At 44.3% G+C, this 25,009-nt stretch overlaps 2 protein-coding genes across 15 annotated transcripts in view; both read left to right on the top strand.

Annotated features, from left to right (window-relative positions):
• LOC110490935 (receptor-type tyrosine-protein phosphatase mu) overlaps positions 1-13,343 on the top strand; it is a 302,121-nt gene extending 288,778 nt beyond the window's left edge. For all 12 annotated transcript variants that reach the window (XM_036943984.1, XM_036943983.1, XM_036943982.1 and 9 more), the window contains 4 exons: positions 321-446; positions 7,148-7,311; positions 11,730-11,865; positions 12,212-13,343. In XM_036943984.1, coding sequence (XP_036799879.1) covers positions 321-446; positions 7,148-7,311; positions 11,730-11,865; positions 12,212-12,265 — 480 coding nt within the window. In that variant the 3' untranslated portion in view covers positions 12,266-13,343. The remainder of the gene's footprint in view (positions 1-320; positions 447-7,147; positions 7,312-11,729; positions 11,866-12,211) is intronic.
• A 1,928-nt stretch (positions 13,344-15,271) lies between these two features.
• LOC110489739 (GTP-binding protein Rheb) overlaps positions 15,272-25,009 on the top strand; it is a 34,051-nt gene continuing 24,313 nt past the window's right edge. For all 3 annotated transcript variants that reach the window (XM_021562587.2, XM_021562586.2, XM_021562585.2), the window contains exon 1: positions 15,272-15,526. In XM_021562587.2, coding sequence (XP_021418262.1) covers positions 15,475-15,526 — 52 coding nt within the window. In that variant the 5' untranslated portion in view covers positions 15,272-15,474. The remainder of the gene's footprint in view (positions 15,527-25,009) is intronic.

Here is a 25,009-nt window from a genome sequence, read left to right as displayed (position 1 = left end):
ACACACACTGACATCAACTAGGCATTCCTATTTAGATGTGTATGTATGTTGGAATGCCTAGTTGATGTCATTGTGTTTTCTTTCATCTGCTGTTGAGGAGGCAGCTCAATAGAACAGGATAGTCAGGCGGTGTTTCACTCTCCTGTAGATGTATTTGTGTGTTTGAAGGCATGACCTTGAAAGACAATGAGAGAATTGCAGTTATCAAAAGAGGGTGAATGTGAATGCCAACGCAATCAATAGGCTCTCATTCAATGTCTCATTTGATATATATATGTGTGTGTGTGTGTGTGTGTGTGTGTGTGTGTGTGTGTGTGCAGCTGTGTCCCCAGTACTGGCCGGAGAACGGCGTGCACCGCCACGGGCCCATCCAGGTGGAGTTTGTGTCAGCTGACCTGGAGGAGGACATCATCAGCAGGATATTCCGCATCTACAACGCTGCACGGGTACGAGACAGAACACCACACACACACTCCTGTTCTTTCAGCTACTATAGCAGACATCGACACACACACACTCATGTTCTTTCAGCTACTATAGCAGACATAGAGACACACACACTCCTGTTCTTTCAGCTACTATAGCAGACATAGAGACACACACACTCCTGTTCTTTCAGCTACTATAGCAGACATCGACACACACACACTCATGTTCTTTCAGCTACTATAGCAGACATAGAGACACACACGCTCCTGTTCCTACAGCTACTATAGCAGACATAGAGACACACACACTCCTGTTCCTACAGCTACTATAACAGACATAGAGACACACACACACACACTCCTGTTCCTACAGCTACTATAGCACACACACACACACACACACACACACACACACACTCCTGTTCCTACAGCTACTATAGCAGACATAGACACACACACACACACACACACACACACACACACTCCTGTTCCTACAGCTACTATAGTAGACATACACACACACACACACACACTCCTGTTCCTACAGCTACTATAGCAGACATAGACACACACACACACACACACACACACACACACACACACACACACACACACACACTCCTGTTCCTACAGCTACTATAGCAGACATAGACACACACACACACTCCTGTTCCTACAGCTACTATAGCAGACACACACACACACACACACACACACACACACTCCTGTTCCTACAGCTACTATAGCAGACATACACACACACACTCCTGTTCCTACAGCTACTATAGCAGACATAGACACACACACACACTCCTGTTCCTACAGCTACTATAGCAAACATACACACACACACACACACACACACACTCCTGTTCCTACAGCTACTATAGCAGACATAGACACACACACACACATACACACACACACTCCTGTTCCTACAGCTACTATAGCAGACATAGACACACACACACACTCCTGTTCCTACAGCTACTATAGCAAACATATACACACACACACACACACACACACAATCCTGTTCCTACACCTACTATAGCAGACATAGGCACACACACACACACACTTCTGTTCCTACAGCTACTATAGCAGACATAGACACACACACACTCCTGTTCCTATAGCTACTATAGCAGACACACACACACACACAAACTCCTGTTCCTACAGCTACTATAACAGACAGACACACACACACACACACACACACACACTCCATTTCCTACAGCTACTATAGCAGACATAGACACACACACACTCCTGTTCCTACAGCTACTATAGCAGACACACACACACACTCCTGTTCCTACAGCTACTATAGCAGACATACACACACACTCCTGTTCCTACAGCTACTATAGCAGACATAGACACACACACACTTCTGTTCCTATAGCTACTATAGCAGACACACACACACACACCCACAAACTCCTGTTCCTATAGCTACTATAGCAGACACACACACACACACACACACACACACACACACACACACACACACACACACACACACACACACACACACAAACTCCTGTTCCTACAGCTACTCTAACAGACAGACAGACACACACACACACACACACTCCATTTCCTACAGCTACTATAGCAGACATAGTCACACACACACACACACTCCTGTTCCTACAGCTACTATAGCGCGCACACACACACACACACACACACACACACACACACACACACTCCTGTTCCTACAGCTACTATAGCAGACATAGACACACACACACTCCTGTTCCTATAGCTACAATAGCAGACACACACACACACACAAACTCCTGTTCCTACAGCTACTATAACACAGACACACACACACACACACACACACACACACACACTCCATTTCCGACAGCTACTATAGCAGACATAGACACACACACACTCCTGTTCCTACAGCTACTATAGCAGACACACACACACTCCTGTTCCTACAGCTACTATAGCAGACATACACACACACTCCTGTTCCTACAGCTACTGTAGCAGACATACACACACACACACACTCCTGTTCCTACAGCTACTATAGCAGACATAGACACACACACACACACACACTCCTGTTCCTACAGCTACTATAGCAGACACACACACACACACACACACACACACACACACTCCTGTTCCTACAGCTACTACAGCAGACATATACACACACACTCCTGTTCCTACAGCTACTATAGCAGACAGACACACACACACACTCCTGTTCCTACAGCTACTATAGCAAACATACACACACACACACACTCCTGTTCCTACAGCTACTATAGCAGACATAGACACACACACACACTCCTGTTCCTACAGCTACTATAGCAAACATACACACACACACACACACACACACACACACACACACACTCCTGTTCCTACAGCTACTATAGCAGACATAGAGACACACACACACACTCCTGTTCCTACAGCTACTATAGCACACACACACACACACACACACACACACACACACACACACACACTCCTGTTCCTACAGCTACTATAGCAGACATAGACACACACACACACTCCTGTTCCTACAGCTACTATAGCAGACACACACACACACACACACACACTCCTGTTCCTACAGCTACTATAGCAGACATACACACACACTCCTGTTCCTACAGCTACTATAGCAGACATAGACACACACACACACTCCTGTTCCTACAGCTACTATAGCAAACATACACACACACACACACACTCCTGTTCCTACCGCTACTATAGCAGACATAGACACACACACACACACACACACACACACTCCTGTTCCTACAGCTACTATAGCAGACATATACACACACACACACACACACACACACACTCCTGTTCCTACAGCTACTATAGCAGAAATAGAGACACACACACACTCCTGTTCCTACAGCTACTATAGCAGACACACACACACACACACACTCCTGTTCCTACAGCTACTATAGCAGACATAGGCACACACACACACACACTTCTGTTCCTACAGCTACTATAGCAGACACACACACACACACAAACTCCTGTTCCTACAGCTACTATAACAGACAGACACACACACACACACACACACACACACACACACACACACACACACTCCATTTCCTACAGCTACTATAGCAGACACACACACACACACACACACACTCCTGTTCCTACAGCTACTATAGCAGACATACACACACACTCCTGTTCCTACAGCTACTATAGCAGACATAGACACACACACACACTCCTGTTCCTACAGCTACTATAGCAAACATACACACACACACACTCCTGTTCCTACCGCTACTATAGCAGACATAGACACACACACACACACACACACACACACTCCTGTTCCTACAGCTACTATAGCAGACATATACACACACACACACACACACACACACACTCCTGTTCCTACAGCTACTATAGCAGAAATAGAGACACACACACACTCCTGTTCCTACAGCTACTATAGCAGACACACACACACACACACACTCCTGTTCCTACAGCTACTATAGCAGACATAGGCACACACACACACACACACTTCTGTTCCTACAGCTACTATAGCAGACACACACACACACACAAACTCCTGTTCCTACAGCTACTATAACAGACAGACACACACACACACACACACACACACACACACACACACACACACACACACACTCCATTTCCTACAGCTACTATAGCAGACACACACACACACACTCCTGTTCCTACAGCTACTATAGCAGACATACACACACACTCCTGTTCCTACAGCTACTATAGCAGACATAGACACACACACACACTCCTGTTCCTACAGCTACTATAGCAAACATACACACACACACACACTCCTGTTCCTACAGCTACTATAGCAGACATAGACACACACACACACACACTCCTGGTCCTACAGCTACTATAGCAGACACACACACACACACACACACTCCTGTTCCTACAGCTACTATAGCAGACACACACACACACACACACACTCCTGTTCCTACAGCTACTATAGCAGACATACACACACACTCCTGTTCCTACAGCTACTATAGCAGACATAGACACACACACACACACTCCTGTTCCTACAGCTACTATAGCAAACATACACACACACACACACACACACTCCTGTTCCTACCGCTACTATAGCAGACATAGACACACACACACACACACACACACACACACACACACACACACACACACACACACACACACACACACACACACACACTCCTGTTCCTACAGCTACTATAGCAGACATATACACACACACACACACACACACTCCTGTTCCTACAGCTACTATAGCAGACATAGACACACACACACACACACACACACACACACACACTCCTGTTCCTACAGCTACTATAGCAGACATAGACACACACACACACACACACACACACACACACACACACTCCTGTTCCTACAGCTACTATAGCAGACACACACACACACACACACACACACACACACACACACACTCCTGTTCCTACAGCTACTACAGCAGACATATACACACACACTCCTGTTCCTACAGCTACTATAGCAGACAGACACACACACACACTCCTGTTCCTACAGCTACTATAGCAAACATACACACACACACACACTCCTGTTCCTACAGCTACTATAGCAGACATAGACACACACACACACTCCTGTTCCTACAGCTACTATAGCAAACATACACACACACACACACACACACACACACACACACTCCTGTTCCTACAGCTACTATAGCAGACATAGAGACACACACACACACACACACTCCTGTTCCTACAGCTACTATAGCACACACACACACACACACACACTCCTGTTCCTACAGCTACTATAGCAGACATAGACACACACACACACTCCTGTTCCTACAGCTACTATAGCAGACACACACACACACACACACACTCCTGTTCCTACAGCTACTATAGCAGACATACACACACACTCCTGTTCCTACAGCTACTATAGCAGACATAGACACACACACACACTCCTGTTCCTACAGCTACTATAGCAAACATACACACACACACACACACTCCTGTTCCTACCGCTACTATAGCAGACATAGACACACACACACACACACACACACACACACACACACTCCTGTTCCTACAGCTACTATAGCAGACATATACACACACACACACACACACACACACACACTCCTGTTCCTACAGCTACTATAGCAGAAATAGAGACACACACACACTCCTGTTCCTACAGCTACTATAGCAGACACACACACACACACACACTCCTGTTCCTACAGCTACTATAGCAGACATAGGCACACACACACACACACTTCTGTTCCTACAGCTACTATAGCAGACACACACACACACACAAACTCCTGTTCCTACAGCTACTATAACAGACAGACACACACACACACACACACACACACACACACACACACACACTCCATTTCCTACAGCTACTATAGCAGACACACACACACACACTCCTGTTCCTACAGCTACTATAGCAGACATACACACACACTCCTGTTCCTACAGCTACTATAGCAGACATAGACACACACACACACTCCTGTTCCTACAGCTACTATTGCAAACATACACACACACACACACTCCTGTTCCTACAGCTACTATAGCAGACATAGACACACACACACACACACTCCTGGTCCTACAGCTACTATAGCAGACACACACACACACACACACACACTCCTGTTCCTACAGCTACTATAGCAGACACACACACACACACACACACTCCTGTTCCTACAGCTACTATAGCAGACATACACACACACTCCTGTTCCTACAGCTACTATAGCAGACATAGACACACACACACACACTCCTGTTCCTACAGCTACTATAGCAAACATACACACACACACACACACTCCTGTTCCTACCGCTACTATAGCAGACATAGACACACACACACACACACACACACACACACACACACACACACACACACACACTCCTGTTCCTACAGCTACTATAGCAGAAATAGAGACACACACACACACACTCCTGTTCCTACAGCTACTATAGCAGACACACACACACACACACACACTCCTGTTCCTACAGCTACTATAGCAGACATAGGCACACACACACACACACTTCTGTTCCTACAGCTACTATAGCAGACACACACACACACACAAACTCCTGTTCCTACAGCTACTATAACAGACACACACACACACACACACACACACACACACACACACACACACACACACACACACACACACTCCATTTCCTACAGCTACTATAGCAGACACACACACACACTCCTGTTCCTACAGCTACTATAGCAGACATACACACACACTCCTGTTCCTACAGCTACTATAGCAGACATAGACACACACACACACACTCCTGTTCCTACAGCTACTATAGCAAACATACACACACACACACACTCCTGTTCCTACAGCTACTATAGCAGACATAGACACACACACACACACACTCCTGGTCCTACAGCTACTATAGCAGACACACACACACACACACACACTCCTGTTCCTACAGCTACTATAGCAGACACACACACACACACACACACACACACACACACTCACTCCTGTTCCTACAGCTACTATAGCAGACATAGACACACACACAGTAATGCTAACACGTCCATTTCTCTCTCTCCAGCCACAGGACGGGTATCGCATGGTGCAACAGTTCCAGTTCCTGGGCTGGCCTATGTACCGGGACACACCTGTGTCCAAGCGCTCCTTCCTCAAGCTCATCCGCCAGGTGGACAAGTGGCAGGAGGAATATGACGGAGGGGAGGGACGCACCGTCGTACACTGTCTGTAAGTACCTAGCAGTCATGTCTCAACCTACACCTAGTACTGCACAGTAAACCTTTATTAGCTCTGGACTTCCCAAATGGGTGGAAAGAGTAGGGGGTTCTTAGGTATTTGATGTAACCCCCCAAAACCACCCCTCTAATTCGATCCAACATAGCCGCCCAAAATGCCACCGGGGTCACAGTGACACTGGACCACTCCGATGGGACAGTGAGAAATGTCACTGTCCTCCTCTGATGGTGATCACATACACTTTCCATGGGGATGCAGTCCTCACAGCACACCATCCTGCCTTCTGACAGCCTTCTGGAAACTGACATTTTGAAGGCCCACCAGAAAGCGCTCAATGCTCGTACAAACACTGGCTTTCATCAAAATGAACCATTCAAGCACAAAGCCATTTAAAGTTCCACTTCGTAATTCGAAAAAGAACGAAATAGCAGCCCTGCCACTTGGTTTGCTATAAATCTCAGGAATGGGGCTGGACATATTCTTCAAGACTATATCATTAATTCAAAATAATTTTTAAAAAACGGTTGACAATCGCAATCTCTGTATCTCAATTATTTGACACATTAGTCTGGCCCAAGTATACTATTTAACTGGATAAATCAGTGTGATATCACAGTATGAATTTGAATGTGCAATCCGACCCAGGTGATCTCCACTTACTAAATAGGAGAAATAGAGGAGAGAGGCTGCTGAATTTACCAGAGGGAGATAATCAAATCAAATGAGCTTGTAGTTCCCGATGCTGCCCAGATCTAGATCGTAATGCTCCGGTGGGAGAGGCCTCTGGGTGGGTCTCTGTCTCAGCTCAATCTGCCCTTCCTTATCTCCAGCAGCCCCACTTTACTCGGATAGATGGAGGGGAGGAGAGGAGAGAGGGAAGCCGTGAGAGTCTCCCTCGTTTCCTGAGGCCCTAGTTGGGTGGGAAATCAAATCGGAAAATGGAGGGAGGGAGGGATGATGGGAACGGAGGAGTGTATGTGTGGACGACAGGGTCATTGTTGATGTAATCTGTGGCTGGTGCTGTTTAACAGGGTTACTGGCCTGGTCTGTAAGCCAGAGAGTCCAAAAGAATCACCCAGATACATGACTCTCATTAGAGTCTCCGAAGAGATTCCAATCGCCCCCGACCAGAGCAGCACACACACACACTTTAAACCAGAGACAATCAGCACAATACACATACTGAACGAAGCCAGCAGGGTCTGCCGCTAAACAAACGTCAGAAAGACAACACTGCCCCACCCCCCACCCTCCAGTAAATGTTTAGACTGCTAGTTTAGTCTAAATCACAGAGCTCCCTCCCTGCATCCTTATGTCCAAACAATCTGGGCTATGACAGCCATCGCAACCGTCTCAACGTATCTTGAGCTACACCCTTTTCCCTATATAGTGCACTCCTTTTGACCAGGGCTCTATAGGGGCAATAGTATGCCATTTTGGACATAGCCCGTTTCACCAGAACATTCTTGAAACATGCGTAAGGCATGTGGAGATTGACAGAGGTCAACTGCTGAGGGAGTTGAGAGAGTATACATCCACTGAACTCAAACTGCTGAGGGAGTTGAGAGAGTATACATCCACTGAACTCAAACTGCTGAGGGAGTTGAGAGAGTATACATCCACTGAACTCAAACTGCTGAGGGAGTTGAGAGAGTATACATCCACTGAACTCAAACTGCTGAGGGAGTTGAGAGAGTATACATCCACTGAACTCAAACTGCTGAGGGAGTTGAGAGAGTAGGCATCCACTGAACTCAAACTGCTGAGGGAGTTGAGAGAGTATACATCCACTGAACTCAAACTGCTGAGGGAGTTGAGAGAGTATACATCCACTGAACTCAAACTGCTGAGGGAGTTGAGAGAGTATACATCCACTGAACTCAAACTGCTGAGGGAGTTGAGAGAGTATGCATCCACTGAACTCAAACTGCTGAGGGAGTTGAGAGAGTATACATCCACTGAACTCAAACTGCTGAGGGAGTTGAGAGAGTATGCATCCACTGAACTCAAACTGCTGAGGGAGTTGAGAGAGTATGCATCCACTGAACTCAAACTGCTGAGGGAGTTGAGAGAGTATACATCCACTGAACTCAAACTGCTGAGGGAGTTGAGAGAGTATGCATCCACTGAACTCAAACTGCTGAGGGAGTTGAGAGAGTAGGCATCCACTGAACTCAAACTGCTGAGGGAGTTGAGAGAGTATACATCCACTGAACTCAAACTGCTGAGGGAGTTGAGAGAGTATACATCCACTGAACTCAAACTGCTGAGGGAGTTGAGAGAGTATACATCCACTGAACTCAAACTGCTGAGGGAGTTGAGAGAGTATACATCCACTGAACTCAAACTGCTGAGGGAGTTGAGAGAGTATACATCCACTGAACTCAAACTGCTGAGGGAGTTGAGAGAGTAGGCATCCACTGAACTCAAACTGCTGAGGGAGTTGAGAGAGTATACATCCACTGAACTCAAACTGCTGAGGGAGTTGAGAGAGTATACATCCACTGAACTCAAACTGCTGAGGGAGTTGAGAGAGTATACATCCACTGAACTCAAACTGCTGAGGGAGTTGAGAGAGTATGCATCCACTGAACTCAAACTGCTGAGGGAGTTGAGAGAGTATACATCCACTGAACTCAAACTGCTGAGGGAGTTGAGAGAGTATGCATCCACTGAACTCAAACTGCTGAGGGAGTTGAGAGAGTATGCATCCACTGAACTCAAACTGCTGAGGGAGTTGAGAGAGTATACATCCACTGAACTCAAACTGCTGAGGGAGTTGAGAGAGTATGCATCCACTGAACTCAAACTGCTGAGGGAGTTGAGAGAGTAGGCATCCACTGAACTCAAACTGCTGAGGGAGTTGAGAGAGTATACATCCACTGAACTCAAACTGCTGAGGGAGTTGAGAGAGTATACATCCACTGAACTCAAACTGCTGAGGGAGTTGAGAGAGTATACATCCACTGAACTCAAACTGCTGAGGGAGTTGAGAGAGTATACATCCACTGAACTCAAACTGCTGAGGGAGTTGAGAGAGTATACATCCACTGAACTCAAACTGCTGAGGGAGTTGAGAGAGTAGGCATCCACTGAACTCAAACTGCTGAGGGAGTTGAGAGAGTATACATCCACTGAACTCAAACTGCTGAGGGAGTTGAGAGAGTAGGCATCCACTGAACTCAAACTGCTGAGGGAGTTGAGAGAGTATACATCCACTGAACTCAAACTGCTGAGGGAGTTGAGAGAGTATACATCCACTGAACTCAAACTGCTGAGGGAGTTGAGAGAGTATACAACCACTGAACTCAAACTGCTGAGGGAGTTGAGAGAGTATACATCCACTGAACTCAAACTGCTGAGGGAGTTGAGAGAGTATGCATCCACTGAACTCAAACTGCTGAGGGAGTTGAGAGAGTATACATCCACTGAACTCAAACTGCTGAGGGAGTTGAGAGAGTATACATCCACTGAACTCAAACTGCTGAGGGAGTTGAGAGAGTATACATCCACTGAACTCAAACTGCTGAGGGAGTTGAGAGAGTAGGCATCCACTGAACTCAAACTGCTGAGGGAGTTGAGAGAGTATACATCCACTGAACTCAAACTGCTGAGGGAGTTGAGAGAGTATGCATCCACTGAACTCAAACTGCTTCCTCACTTTGTGACGCTCTCCTCTTGCAACTCTTAAAAGCTCTTTGGCTTTCAAGACAGTGCTGTAAAGACAGTGAAGTTACACATCTGGAAACGGTTCTGAGAAAGAGCAGCTTTTCATGAGAAGTTTACGAACTACTTAGAGTGCCAGCAATAGGCTATGTTCCACACTTTAGTGTCAGTGGGTAGCCAATAGTGTGCAATGGTGGATTGACAGTAGTGTGGCGCCATCTAGAGGGCAACATCAAGAACAGCAAGCACAGGAAGAGACGCTGATAAGTTTAGTCAAGCTCTATGAAAGGAAATGGAAAGGGGGGATACCGAGTCAGTTGTACAACTGAATGCCTTCAACTGAAATGTGTCTTCGGCATTTAACCCAACCCCTCTGAATCCGAGAGGTGTAGGGGGGCTGCCATAATCGACATCCACGTCTTTGGCGCCGGGGGAACAGTGGGTTAAGTGCCTTGCTCAGGGGCAGAACATGTCATGAATCAACCACCATACATCACTGATAATGTTATTCATTCATGAAGCTTACAATTAGTTGGAAGTATCAAGCCTGCAGGTAGAACGTTTTTTAATTTGTATAAAAAGTTAAGATAATTTTAAGTCAGGGGTGCTAACGCTTAGAAATTCTGACAGTTTTTTTTGTGTGTTATAGGTAGATGTATATATGTATAATCATTAATATTATGTCTTGGTCTATTATATATCCCATTCTTTCTCCTTTCTTTCTTTCTTTGTCTCTCTCTCAGGAATGGTGGAGGACGCAGCGGGACGTTCTGTGCGATCAGCATCGTGTGCGAGATGCTGCGTCATCAGCGTTCGGTTGACGTGTTCCACGCAGTCAAAACACTGAGGAACAACAAACCCAACATGGTCGACTTACTGGTAAGAACCGGTCCTGATCTAGGATCAGTTTTCTCTTTTAGATCATAAGGAATAACATTACATGGATCGGTGGGGGGGGGGCACTGCTAACCCTTAGAGTGGTTTACTGGTCCTCACTACGAAGCCTACAGTTGGGTACTTCTGGGACAAGTCGGGTTGCCAAGGTCTATTCAACTTGAGTCCAGAATTATTAAGTGATTGAAATGTCTGTTGACGTTTACAATAAGGAGAAAATAGCACTGTGAATAACTCAGCCATTATAATGAATTAAAGGCAAAGTCAACTCAGCCATGTCTAGTCCAGTCATCGTCAATAATGATGTACTCTTCTTCCCATTCATCCACAGGATCAATACAAGTTCTGCTATGAGGTGGCACTGGAGTACTTGAATTCTGGTTAGCTGGGCTGAAAGATACCCCCCCCCCCCTAACCCCCGCACCACAGCCCTCACAGCTTACCTGGACTGAGTCTCTTCAACTTGAGTGAATGTTGGTTACTGGAGGATAGAACTGAACTGCTGAACAGGGTCATCCCATCGCACCTCTACGGATTTAGGCTGAGGGGAGGAAAGAAGGTGGTTTGGAACCGGACGCTTTTGCACTGCCCCCCCGCCCCCATTCTACGATAAAATGTCCCTGAACTTGATTAACTTTACTCTGTCTCATCCCTGACCCCCCCCCCCCCCCCCACCACCCCCCACCCCGCTCTCCTCTTTCTACTAGACTGTGTTAGTATTTACCCTCGTCCTCCCCTGTCCCTCAGAACAGCACCTGATCACTGAACAGGAGTTCACACTGATGTATTCTACTGCCCCTATGTCACCCCCCCCCCACCCCAACCCTAGTCTTTTTTTAAGTTTATTTTTTCAACAAAAAAGCTCTTGCCAGTGAATCCTGTTTATTGCCTTTTTAATCCTCATCGGATGATCAATGTCATTTCCATTTTTGTGGGGAATGCGATATAAGTGTAATGTTGATGATATGTTGTTTTTTATCCTTGTTTTTAATTTCCATTGATAATTTTTTTTTTAACAGTGTTTGTTAATATGATGAAGCTGTTTGACATGTATAGTTGTAAAGTTGAACCGGCATTATGAAAGAAAGCAAAATCTTAAATGTGTATGCTGCCATTGCTTCGGTCGCATTGGCTGGAGGAGGAGAAGAAAAACGCACTCCGGTACCATCCACACTCAAGCTTTTCATCACGTCAGCAGATCCAAAGCTTCATTCATTGTGGTCACTATTGTTAATATTGTAAATATTATGAAGTTGGACAGACTATTTATTCATTGAGAGTTTTTTGTGAAGCACATTGAGTGACAATCATGATTTTTTTTTTTGGGGGGGGGGGGGGGGTCATATTTGTTTTATTTTCTCGAACTCTGCATAATGTTGACCAGATGTATTGTAAGCCTTTTATTTATCTTGTATGGAAAAAAACAACTCAAACTTACAAATACATACATATCTACTGATATACGTGTGTTTTTTGTGTGTTGTGCAGATTATTTTCTTATTTTCAATGACGGTCTAGGAACCGTGGGTTAACTGGTCTAGGAACCGTGGGTTAACTGGTCTAGGAACCGTGGGTTAATTGGTCTAGGAACCGTGGGTTAACTGGTCTAGGAACCGTGGGTTAACTGGTCTAGGAACCGTGGGTTAACTGGTCTAGGAACCGTGGGTTAACTGGTCTAGGAACCGTGGGTTAACTGGTCTAGGAACCGTGGGTTAACTGGTCTAGGAACCGTGGGTTAACTGGTCTAGGAACCGTGGGTTAACTGGTCTAGGAACCGTGGGTTAACTGGTCTAGGAACTGTGGGTTAACTGCCTGTTCAGGGGCAGAATGACAGATTTATAGCTCGGGGATTTGAACTTGCAACCTTTCGGTTACTACTCCTCTAACCACTAGGCTACCCTGCCGCACCAATAGAAATCTGAGCTGTGGAAAACAGTTTCTCCTGGCTCATAGACTACTTTCAGGGTAAGGAATAATCCAATATTGTTATAAAATACCTTGTACTTCAAGGTTGAGTTTTTTAAGATAGGCATGCCATGAGATACTGTATGTTAACCGTTGGTCTGATTAGAATTTTAGCCACAACTTTTTGAAAAAAAACATTTAATGATCATGATAAAGTTGCATTGAATTAATTTCAGGAATACCAGTAGTAGTGAAGAGCATACCCTTTGTTCAATGGCAGAAATACACTAAGTGTACAAAACATTAGGAATCTGTCCTAATATTGAGTTGACCCCCTTTTGCCCTCAGAACAGCCTCAATTCGTCGGGACATGGACTCTACAAGGTGTCGAAAGCGTTTCACAGGGATGCTGACCCATGTTGACTCCAATGCTTCCCACAGTTGTGTCATTGGCTGGATGTCCTTTGGGTGGTGGACCATTCTTGATACACACAGGAAACTGTTGAGCGTGAAAAAACACAGCAACGTTGCAGTTCATGACACACTCAAACCTGGCACCTACTACCATACCCCGTTCAAATGGCACATATACACAATGTCTCAGTTGTCTCAAGGTTTAAAATTCATTTTTTCCTGTCTCCTCCCCTTCATCTACACTGGACAATTGTGGACACTATCCATATACTGAGTGTGCAACATTTGAATGGTTAACTTCATTAGTTCCAGTGTGCCTTTTAGCATATATGAACTTGTGAGTTACCTTGATAATTATTCTACAGGAGTTGACATAGAGAGGGGCAGAGGTGTATCATGTTATAGGTCTGTCTATATGACGATGCATTTGTTATTTGATAGTGTGGCGATGGGCAATACAAGGCCCCCGGTGGCTTTAGCCTCTAAATGTAACATGGCATAGGATTCTGTGTTACAGTGAGGTATTTAGAATGCTGCTGATGTTATGTGGAGACACCGCAAGTCACCACAAGGTGGCAGCAGAGACCAGCGCCCGAGCCTTTATGAACCCAATGACTCTTGTCTACTGCTGACTTTCTGATTGGAGCTGTTTTGTCAGACCCTCTCACCTCGTTTTGAATGCAAATGAATGTCAAATATGGTACCCATATATTTCTACAAATAATTGGCCAATATGAATGTGTACCCACATAACTATCTGCACATGTTCAACTTTACACAGGCAAACCTCTCTAGTTGTATATACTTGTGTGACACTCATTGTACACCATGCGCGAGTTACAATTCTTCACATTCCTTCATTCTATTCAGCATGAATCATTTTTAGATGAGAAAAATTGCTGTCAGAGTGCCATCACAACGAAATTGATAGTAAATGATCCAGTCGTCATATATGACAGCCAATGAATTTCGTGCTTGTGAAAACAGTGAATATACCTTATCCAACCGCAGCCCAAGAAGAGGACAGAGACCCTCCTTTCTGCCTATGCACAACCAACCAACCGCGGGCAGTCATTAATAATTCAGATAGTATTGCTTTGGGGAGTGACGCGAAGGATACAGATGCTCGACTACTTTCCCCCCGTTTAAATGGTTTTAATTCCACGCGTAATTTCTGCTCCTTATCGTGTTCGACATAGCATTTGACATCTGTTCCAGTTTTTGATCGGTTGTGTAGGCTTCTGTATGTCGATATTGATGTAGTGTCGTTAAAAGATGCCTCAACCGAAATCCCGAAAAATCGCCGTCCTGGGATACAGATCCGTGGGTAAGTGGGCGCAATTTAGTCGTTTTCGGTGATAGCGAGGTATTTTGTGCGCTTTCTGTGTAGGCAAGTTCATTGACGATGACTACACATACTACTAGCAAATATGTAGCCTAAACGGCATGCACATAGCTACTGCTGCCAGGTCATTGATTGTTAAATCAGCCAGTCAGTTGAATGTCACTCGACTGGAAACTCACGACTCTAGAGATTTTGTGAAGCACTACTAGCTACAGCAGCACCACAGAACCTCCATTCGTAAGCTACATTTTCACGTTTCGTTGAATAACATATGCAGTCAGTGGCACGTGATGCATTTCCTCATCAATTGTAATTGAATAACTTAAGTGGCAGTCAATAGTTAATTGTGTTATGCACACAGTAATTTATTTTGTTAAGTCAATGTTTGTTAAACATTGAGTGGTTACACAGCTGATGCCACAGCAGTTGAGGACAGCGCAAGCGGTCCTGATGCTGGGACGTAAATTAATACGTCACGACTCACGAAAGTAGAAGCATTAATGTCCATGTGGCAGCTTTTTAAGGGAGGATTTATCCATTTACCTCAAATTACATTCCATATGCTAGTGAAGTGACAGCCCTGTAAGTTTTAAACCAATAATTGCATGCTGACCTAATTCATTGACTTATTTTGTGCGATGTGAATGGACACTAACATTGAAAGATCATCCACTTAGAGCCTAGGCACTTCTAAAGCCAGTGCTGCAGGTAGGAATTACCAGGAGACTTGTTCAAAGGCCTGTGTCTAAAACAATAAAATTATGGCCTTGTGACTGTGCAGTTGAAGACATGATTATTTTAGATGCAACTAATCCGTTTTAAATGTAGTCTTTAGTAGCAAAATTAATGACAGATTTCTTTAGTTATTTTCGGACTATTTTGAAGATGTGCCTATGGCGTCTCAAAATGGACAAACAGTACTATTGCCGCTCTCTTCTTGTTTAAGGGAGTATGCGTTCAACCGATCGGTTCGACCGATCTGAAGCGTGCTGATTTAGCCAAACCTGTAGATTCAGAATTAGGCTAACCTATGATGTCACAGAATTGAATCTTATCGGTTGTCTCAATGTCATTTCAACCCAAATTAATATGGCTGATATTACTATGGACACACTGATATCGTACATGGACAGGCTTATTTGTATGTCATTTCCCATTGTGTATGGACTGGGATGACACACACACACAGTTAGTGCAAAGGTTGCTGGGGGCAGGCATGCGAACATCGCATCACATCACACTTGACTTAGCCTCGATTGGACTCTTGGGAGCTGGGACTGTGGAACGTGAAAGCTGTTGTTTTCTCCTCCATGCAGTCATACTGGACATCCTGGCTTTCCACACCACCACCCGACTAGTTGAATCCCAATGTGAGTGGAATTTAGCCTAGGCTTAGATACGCCACCTTGGTATTGCAGTCAATGTCAGAAGTTGAGCCCCTAACATGATTGTCTCCAAGCTGTCTTCAGAACTTGGTCCACAAAGAGCAGTGGATATGCTGTGGAAATGTTCCATGCAAGAGATTTTGAGGCTACACATAATTTGGGTATTACTGTCAGGGATTGGACCTAGATGTCACCGCCTCCAGTTTTTTAAACAAACCTCACAGTTTGGTTCACAAAGACAATTAACAATGTTGGTACCAGTGCCTGCCGAGTGGCTCAGGGGTCTAAGAGCGGTGCCACTAGAGATTCTGGGTTCGAGTCCAGGCTCTGTCGCAGCTGGCCATAATCGGGAGACCCATGGGGGCGGCGCACAATTGGCCCTGCGTCGTCCGGGTTAGGGGAGGGTTTGGCCGGCAGGGATGTCCTTGTCCCATCACGCACTAGCAACTCCTGTGGCAGGCCGGGCGCAGTGCACGCTGACACGGTCGCCAGGTGTACGGTGTTTCCTCCGACACATTGGTGCGTCTCGCTTACGGGTTAAATGGGTATTGTGTCAAGAAGCAGAGCGGCTTGGTTGGGTTGTGTTTCGGAGGACGCACGGCTCTCGACCTTCGCCTCTTCCGAGTCCGTAGGGGAGTTGCAGCGATGAGACAAGACTAACTACCAATTGGAAACCACGGAATTGGGGAGAAAACAAACAAACAACGTTGGTACTATTGGCCAAGGCCTTTCCATAAGTTTGGTTCATTCACAAGACAAGTGCAAGAAAATCAAGACAATAGACTACGACAGTACATGGATTAAATGTAGCCTACAGCCTGCTACTAGTCAATTCCAGTGTTCAAATAAATTCAACAGATAGGCTGTAAAACAATTGAAGATGTCCCCATTTCTCTGTCTTCATGTCCTCATAAAACTTTTTTTTGCCATCCTAGAGTCCTAGTAAGATATTGTACTCAAGCTATTAATAAAAAAAAATGTGTGTGTGTTTTGTCAGGCTATGTACTATAATATACATCTTTTTTTGTACTGTATACTAAGGGACCAAAGGGCTCCTGCTGTGCGAAACAGAGGACTCCTAGATAGCAAAGCTGTAAATTGGCATGTCTCCCGTCTTTGTAGTGGAGTCGTGCTAAATCTTTAAATATGTCCTGTGGTCATGCGCTTTGGCTCGTGCCTCATTAAAGCCAATGCATTGAGGAGGAAACCAGTTTGCACAGTGCCATGCAATACACTACTCCTTCCTGTTTCTCCACCCATTGGATCAGGTCAATACATTCTCAATGTGTAAACTAGGGTTGGGTGGTATATCCAAATTTCCATAGCTTCATTCCGTTCCTGTACCATACCAGGGTATACTGTATTACCAGCAGTGTATACAAGGGGTGCTATTTCTTTCAAAATGTTAACAAAGTACTAGCGAATTCCCATAGCAGATGCCATCCTAATGCTAACAAGCTCAAGCGAACATAGCCTAAACTAAATGCAAGGACCGACAACCCACCAGACAACCCAACAGACAAGTTATACAACTATCTCAAAAGGCTACTCGCACTTGATCCAGAATGGGATTGATTGTCTTTGCTGTAACTAAGAAGTTGGATATTGCAAGCTAGCCACCTAACATTATAGCTGTGGAATTGAGAGGAGTGGGGGTGGTTTGCATCTTCATCAACAACAACTGATGTGCTGATTTGAGCACGGTGGAAGTGTTGGACCATTGTTTACCCGTCTTGGGATACCTGATGGTCAAATGCCGACCCTTCTACCTCCCTAGGGCATTTTAGCTGTATTCTTGATTGTTGTATACATTCCAACTCAGGATGAGAAAAATAATAGGCTGGCACTTAACAAACTGTACAAAACTACAAACAAGCAGGAAAACATACATCCACAGACTGCTTTTCTGGTTGCCGGCGTCATTAAGACAAGTGATGCCCAACTTCCATCAACATGTCTCCTTCGCCACTTGTGGCAATAAAGTCCTAGACCACTATTATTTTACCCACACGCAATTATGCAAGGCCCTCCCTCATCCGCCATTTGGAAAATCAGATCATGACTCCGTACTCCTGCTTCCTGTTTACAAGCAGAAGCTCAAACAGGAAATACCCGTGACTCGCTCCGTTGAGAATGGCCACCAGAATCAGAGATTATGCTACAGGACTGCTTAGCTAGCGCTAATTGGAATATGTTTTGAGACTCCACCGATAACATCAATGAGCTGACCACCTCCGTTACTGGCTTCATTAGGAAATGCATCAGCAACGTTGTCCCCACAGTGAAGGTTTGCTCCTTCCCCAATCAAAAACCCTGGATTAACACAGAGGTTGGCGCTAAACTAAAGGACAATCCTAAACTATCGCAGACAACTCTGAGGCTACGGCTGAGGACGGGAACAAGTCCCTCTGTGACCTCCGCAGAGTCATTAAACGAGCAAAAGGACAATATAGAAATAAGGTGGAATCATATTGCACATGCTCCGATGCCCGCCTCATGTGGCAGGGGCAACAGTCCATTACGGCCATGATGCGTCAAACGATGCCCCTCTCCCAGGCGAAGTCAATGCGTTTTATGCACGCTTCAACAATAACAACATCGTGTGAGGGGCGTCACCAAAGGACTGGTCTTTAATCAGGGCAACACTTGCAAGGCTGAGAGGCCTGATGGTATTCCAGGGCGCATTCTCAAAGCATGCGTAGAACAGCTGGCAGGAATATTCACTGTTATTTTCAACCTCTCCTTGTCCAAGTCTGTAATCCCCATGTTTTAAAATGACCACCGTCATTCCTGTTCCCAATAACTCTAAGGCTTCATGACACAATGACTACCGCCCTGGGTTTCCATTAGGAAAATGTGGCATCGGACATTTCACCAGCAGCATTTTAATTTACCGGACATTTTAGAGATTTACGGGACCCATATGCATTAGGTGCGTAACCTGATTACGGTGTCCACCCACGGTGCTCAGAATTACATAAATTCCATTTAGGTCATTCTCACAAAACTGTAAAAAAACATATATATGTATATATATATATACAGTGCCTTGCGAAAGTATTCGGCCCCCTTGAACTTTGCGACCTTTTGCCACATTTCAGGCTTCAAACATAAAGATATAAAACTGTATTTTTTTGTGAAGAATCAACAACAAGTGGGACACAATCATGAAGTGGAACGACATTTATTGGATATTTCAAACTTTTTTAACAAATCAAAAACGGAAAAATTGGGCGTGCAAAATTATTCAGCCCCTTAAGTTAATACTTTGTAGCGCCACCTTTTGCTGCGATTACAGCTGTAAGTTGCTTGGGGTATGCCTCTATCAGTTTTGCACATCGAGAGACTGAAATTTCTTCCCATTCCTCCTTGCAAAACAGCTCGAGCTCAGTGAGGTTGGATGGAGAGCATTTGTGAACAGCAGTTTTCAGTTCTTTCCACAGATTCTCGATTGGATTCAGGTCTGGACTTTGACTTGGCCATTCTAACACCTGGATATGTTTATTTTTGAACCATTCCATTGTAGATTTTGCTTTATGTTTTGGATCATTGTCTTGTTGGAAGACAAATCTCCATCCCAGTCTCAGGTCTTTTGCAGACTCCATCAGGTTTTCTTCCAGAATGGTCCTGTATTTGGCTCCATCCATCTTCCCATCAATTTTAACCATCTTCCCTGTCCCTGCTGAAGAAAAGCAGGCCCAAACCATGATGCTGCCACCACCATGTTTGACAGTGGGGATGGTGTGTTCAGCTGTGTTGCTTTTACGCCAAACATAACGTTTTGCATTGTTGCCAAAAAGTTCAATTTTGGTTTCATCTGACCAGAGCACCTTCTTCCACATGTTTGGTGTGTCTCCCAGGTGGCTTGTGGCAAACTTTAAACGACACTTTTTATGGATATCTTTAAGAAATGGCTTTCTTCTTGCCACTCTTCCATAAAGGCCAGATTTGTGCAATATACGACTGATTGTTGTCCTATGGACAGAGTCTCCCACCTCAGCTGTAGATCTCTGCAGTTCATCCAGAGTGATCATGGGCCTCTTGGCTGCATCTCTGATCAGTCTTCTCCTTGTATGAGCTGAAAGTTTAGAGGGACGGCCAGGTCTTGGTAGATTTGCAGTGGTCTGATACTCCTTCCATTTCAATATTATCGCTTGCACAGTGCTCCTTGGGATGTTTAAAGCTTGGGAAATATTTTTGTATCCAAATCCGGCTTTAAACTTCTTCACAACAGTATCTCGGACCTGCCTGGTGTGTTCCTTGTTCTTCATGATGCTCTCTGCGCTTTTAACGGACCTCTGAGACTATCACAGTGCAGGTGCATTTATACGGAGACTTGATTACACACAGGTGGATTGTATTTATCCTCATTAGTCATTTAGGTCAACATTGGATCATTCAGAGATCCTCACTGAACTTCTGGAGAGAGTTTGCTGCACTGAAAGTAAAGGGGCTGAATAATTTTGCACGCCCAATTTTTCCGTTTTTGATTTGTTAAAAAAGTTTGAAATATCCAATAAATGTCGTTCCACTTCATGATTGTGTCCCACTTGTTGATTCTTCACAAAAAAATACAGTTTTATATCTTTATGTTTGAAGCCTGAAATGTGGCAAAAGGTCGCAAAGTTCAAGGGGGCCGAATACTTTCGCAATGCACTGTATATATAATAATTACATTTCTTCTTTAATCACTGAGATTAGGATCTGTACTTATCTATTTCATTATTATTATTATGTTTTTGATCAGATAATATGAATTTTTACCAACATTTTCACCAAATTCTCTGCAGTTTACGAAGTCCAAAAGAGTTATAAACAAACAAATATGTTTTAACATTGCTCCTCAAATGACACGGTCAGAGTTTAACATATCACTAAAAATCCAAATATTTCAAATGAAATTCTACAAATATTATAACATTTTACTCTGACTCTTTCCTAATTTAATCTCTTTAGCCATTTCGGTAATGAAAAGGCCAAGTGGGGGAAAGGGGGTGTTTGAAAATAAGAACTTCATTCTGAATTTGCGCTCATCTAAGGACTACTCCTCTAGATCAGGCCAGGGCAGAGGCTCGCGACCTGATTCAATACAGCCGGTGGAATCATACTCAGATCACATAAAGAATTTTTGATAGTAAAGTTTTGAAAAACGTATTTGTTATTCAAATGAATAACCCAATGAACACGCGCCTTTGTGTAATGATTTAACTCCCACCGCTTGTGGGACATTTATTTTGAAGGCACATATAAATAACAACTGCACGAGGACAGACAGTGACTGACAGGCTGGCACACGTATCACAGTTACAAATAGTAGCTAGCTAGAAATTGCACAAAAATTAGTTTTTCAAAGGTTTCAAAGAAAAGGAAAGTAGACAATGAATGTAGGGTGTTCCAGCAAGAGTCAAAATATTGCTTTATTGAGGTATCAAAGAGAGCATCCTCTGTCCTGAAACACTACAACTTGTCCCGACACTTCCAGACGAAGGATGCAGAGAAATATAGGAATATGTCTTCTGAGCAGAGGGCAGGTACATCGAAAGAGTTGCTTTCTCAGTTGCAAAAGCAGCAAGGACTTTTCAGAAAACTGCATTCAGCAAACGACTGAAATGTGAGAGCTAGCTATGTACTGTCCCACAAAATTGCTAAACATAGCAAGCCATTCGCTGAGGGTGAATTCATTAAAGAATGTTTCATTGACTCTGCATTGATACTTTGCCCCAACAAGAAGAGCTGTTTGGAAATGTTTCCCTGTCAAGATGAACAGTGACACGCCGTGTTGAGGACATCACAGAGAATATGGAACAACAGTTGAAAGACAATGTAAATCTTCATTGTCGGAACTAGAAGCACAAGCATTTCGCTACACTCGCATTAACATCTGCTAACCATGTGTATGTGAGAAATAAATTTGATTTGATTTAAAGGATTTCACCTATTTCTCCTTGGCCCTGGATGAGAGCAGTGATTTGACACGGTGCATTTGTTGATATTCTTACGAGGCATAACCCCAGACATTGAAATTACAGAAGAGCTTGCTTCAGTGCTGTCAATGAAGAGCACAACCACAGGGAAAGATGTATTGGAGGAGGTTAATAAGTGTGGGGCAAAGCTGGGACTGAGTTTTGAAAAGTTATCCAGTGTGACCACTGATGGGTTCCCTAACTTGACAGGAAAACATGCTGGCCTTTTGAAAAGGATACAAGTTCAAATGGCTGAACTGAAGTCATTTTCCTGCATTACATTGTTCATCAGGAGGTGCTCTGTAAATGTTTTCTGAAAATGAGCCATGTTGTGGATACAGTCACTAAAGTGGTGAAATTCATAAGAGCAAAATCTTTAAACCCTCAGGCAGTTTGTCTCCCTGTTGGAAGAGACAGAATCGGGTCATGCAGATCTCCCCTACCACACAAACGTGAGCTGGCAGGTGCTGGCAGTTTGGGGAAGGTGCTTAGAAGGTGTGTGTGGGACCTGAAGTCGGAGATTGCTGAGTTTGGGGAAGATGCTTAAAAGGGTGTGGGACCTGAAGTCGGAGATTGCTGAGTTTTTGCAAATGAAAGGAAAATATGTGGATTTCCCTCAACTGCAAGATAAAGAATAGTTGGCTGATTTTACCATCACCGTGAACATTATGGCCCTCATGAATGAACTGAATTCCAAACTACAAGGGAAGGGCCTTTTTGCACATCAAATGTACAGCCTTGTCAAAACCTTCAAGGGAATATTACTCCTCCTGACCCGCCAAGTAGAAGCCAACAATCTCACCCACCTTCCGACACCACTAGTCTGTTCCCTATCAGATGACCTTATGACACTACGAGTCTGTTCCCTATCAGATGACCTTCCGACACCACTAGTCTGTTCCCTATCAGATGACCTTATGACACTACGAGTCTGTTCCCTATCAGATGACCTTCCAACACTACTAGTCTGTTCCCTATCAGATGACCTTCTGACACTACTAGTCTGTTCCCTATCAGATGACCTTCCGACACCACTAGTCTGTTCCCTATCAGATGACCTTCCGACACCACTAGTCTGTTCCCTATCAGATGACCTTCTGACACTACTAGTCTGTTCTCTATCAGATGACCTTCCGACACCACTAGTCTGTTCCCTATCAGATGACCTTCTGACACTACTAGTCTGTTCCCTATCAGATGACCTTCCGACACTACTAGTCTGTTCCCTATCAGATGACCTTCCAACACTACTAGTCTGTTCCCTAACAGATGACCTTCTGACACTACGAGTCTGTTCCCTATCAGATGACCAGTGGGAGAAGTATACATCGCTGCTGCGTGCTTTGAACGGTGAGTTTTCTCGTCGTTTTGAGGATTTCAAAGTGTTGGAAAATGACATGCTGTTGGTTTCCTCTCCTTTCACCTTCAATGTGGATAATACTCCCACTGACCTGCAACTTGAGCTTATCGACCTGCAGTCTGATGCAGTGATTGGAGAACTATTCAAAACAATGTCACTGATGAAGTTCTATGCATCTCTCGATGAACAACACTTTCCAAAGATTAGGAGTCATGCTCAGAAGATGTTTGGGTCAACCTATTTATGATCAGACATTTTCAGTGATGAAATATAATAAGTCAAGGCATAGATCATCTCTTACTGACTCAGCAATCCTGCGCATAGCGACTTCAGAAACTATACCTGACTTTACTGCTTTAGTCAATGCCCATCAGACACTTCACTCCTCACACTGATTCAGTAGTTTAAATGTAATGTTGAGCTTTCCCTCTTTCTTGTTGTTTGTTTTTGTGTATACCCGTTAACAAGAGTTCTGTCCGTGGTGCTGAATGCACAGTGTACTTTTCCCTCTGTGTAGTTCGTTGCATGTTTAATAATGAAAATATCTACCAAAAGGAGAACATGGATGTGGTTTATTTCTGTGTATGTTAAAGAAGTAAAAAATGTAGCATATCTGGACGTGATTTACAGTAGATATCTCTGTCAACACAGTCATACACATGATGTATAATCTTGTAATATAATTCTGTCCCGCGATGGCGAAAATGCATTCTAATGTGGCCCTCCATGGAGAAAAGCCTGCTCTAGATGATGTATC

Source organism: Oncorhynchus mykiss, chromosome 15 (genome assembly GCF_013265735.2).
Source record: "Oncorhynchus mykiss isolate Arlee chromosome 15, USDA_OmykA_1.1, whole genome shotgun sequence".
NCBI classification, from domain to species: Eukaryota; Metazoa; Chordata; class Actinopteri; order Salmoniformes; family Salmonidae; genus Oncorhynchus; species Oncorhynchus mykiss.
The sequence above is the reverse complement of the archived record's forward strand: the minus strand, read 5'-3'. Positions and strand labels throughout refer to the sequence as shown.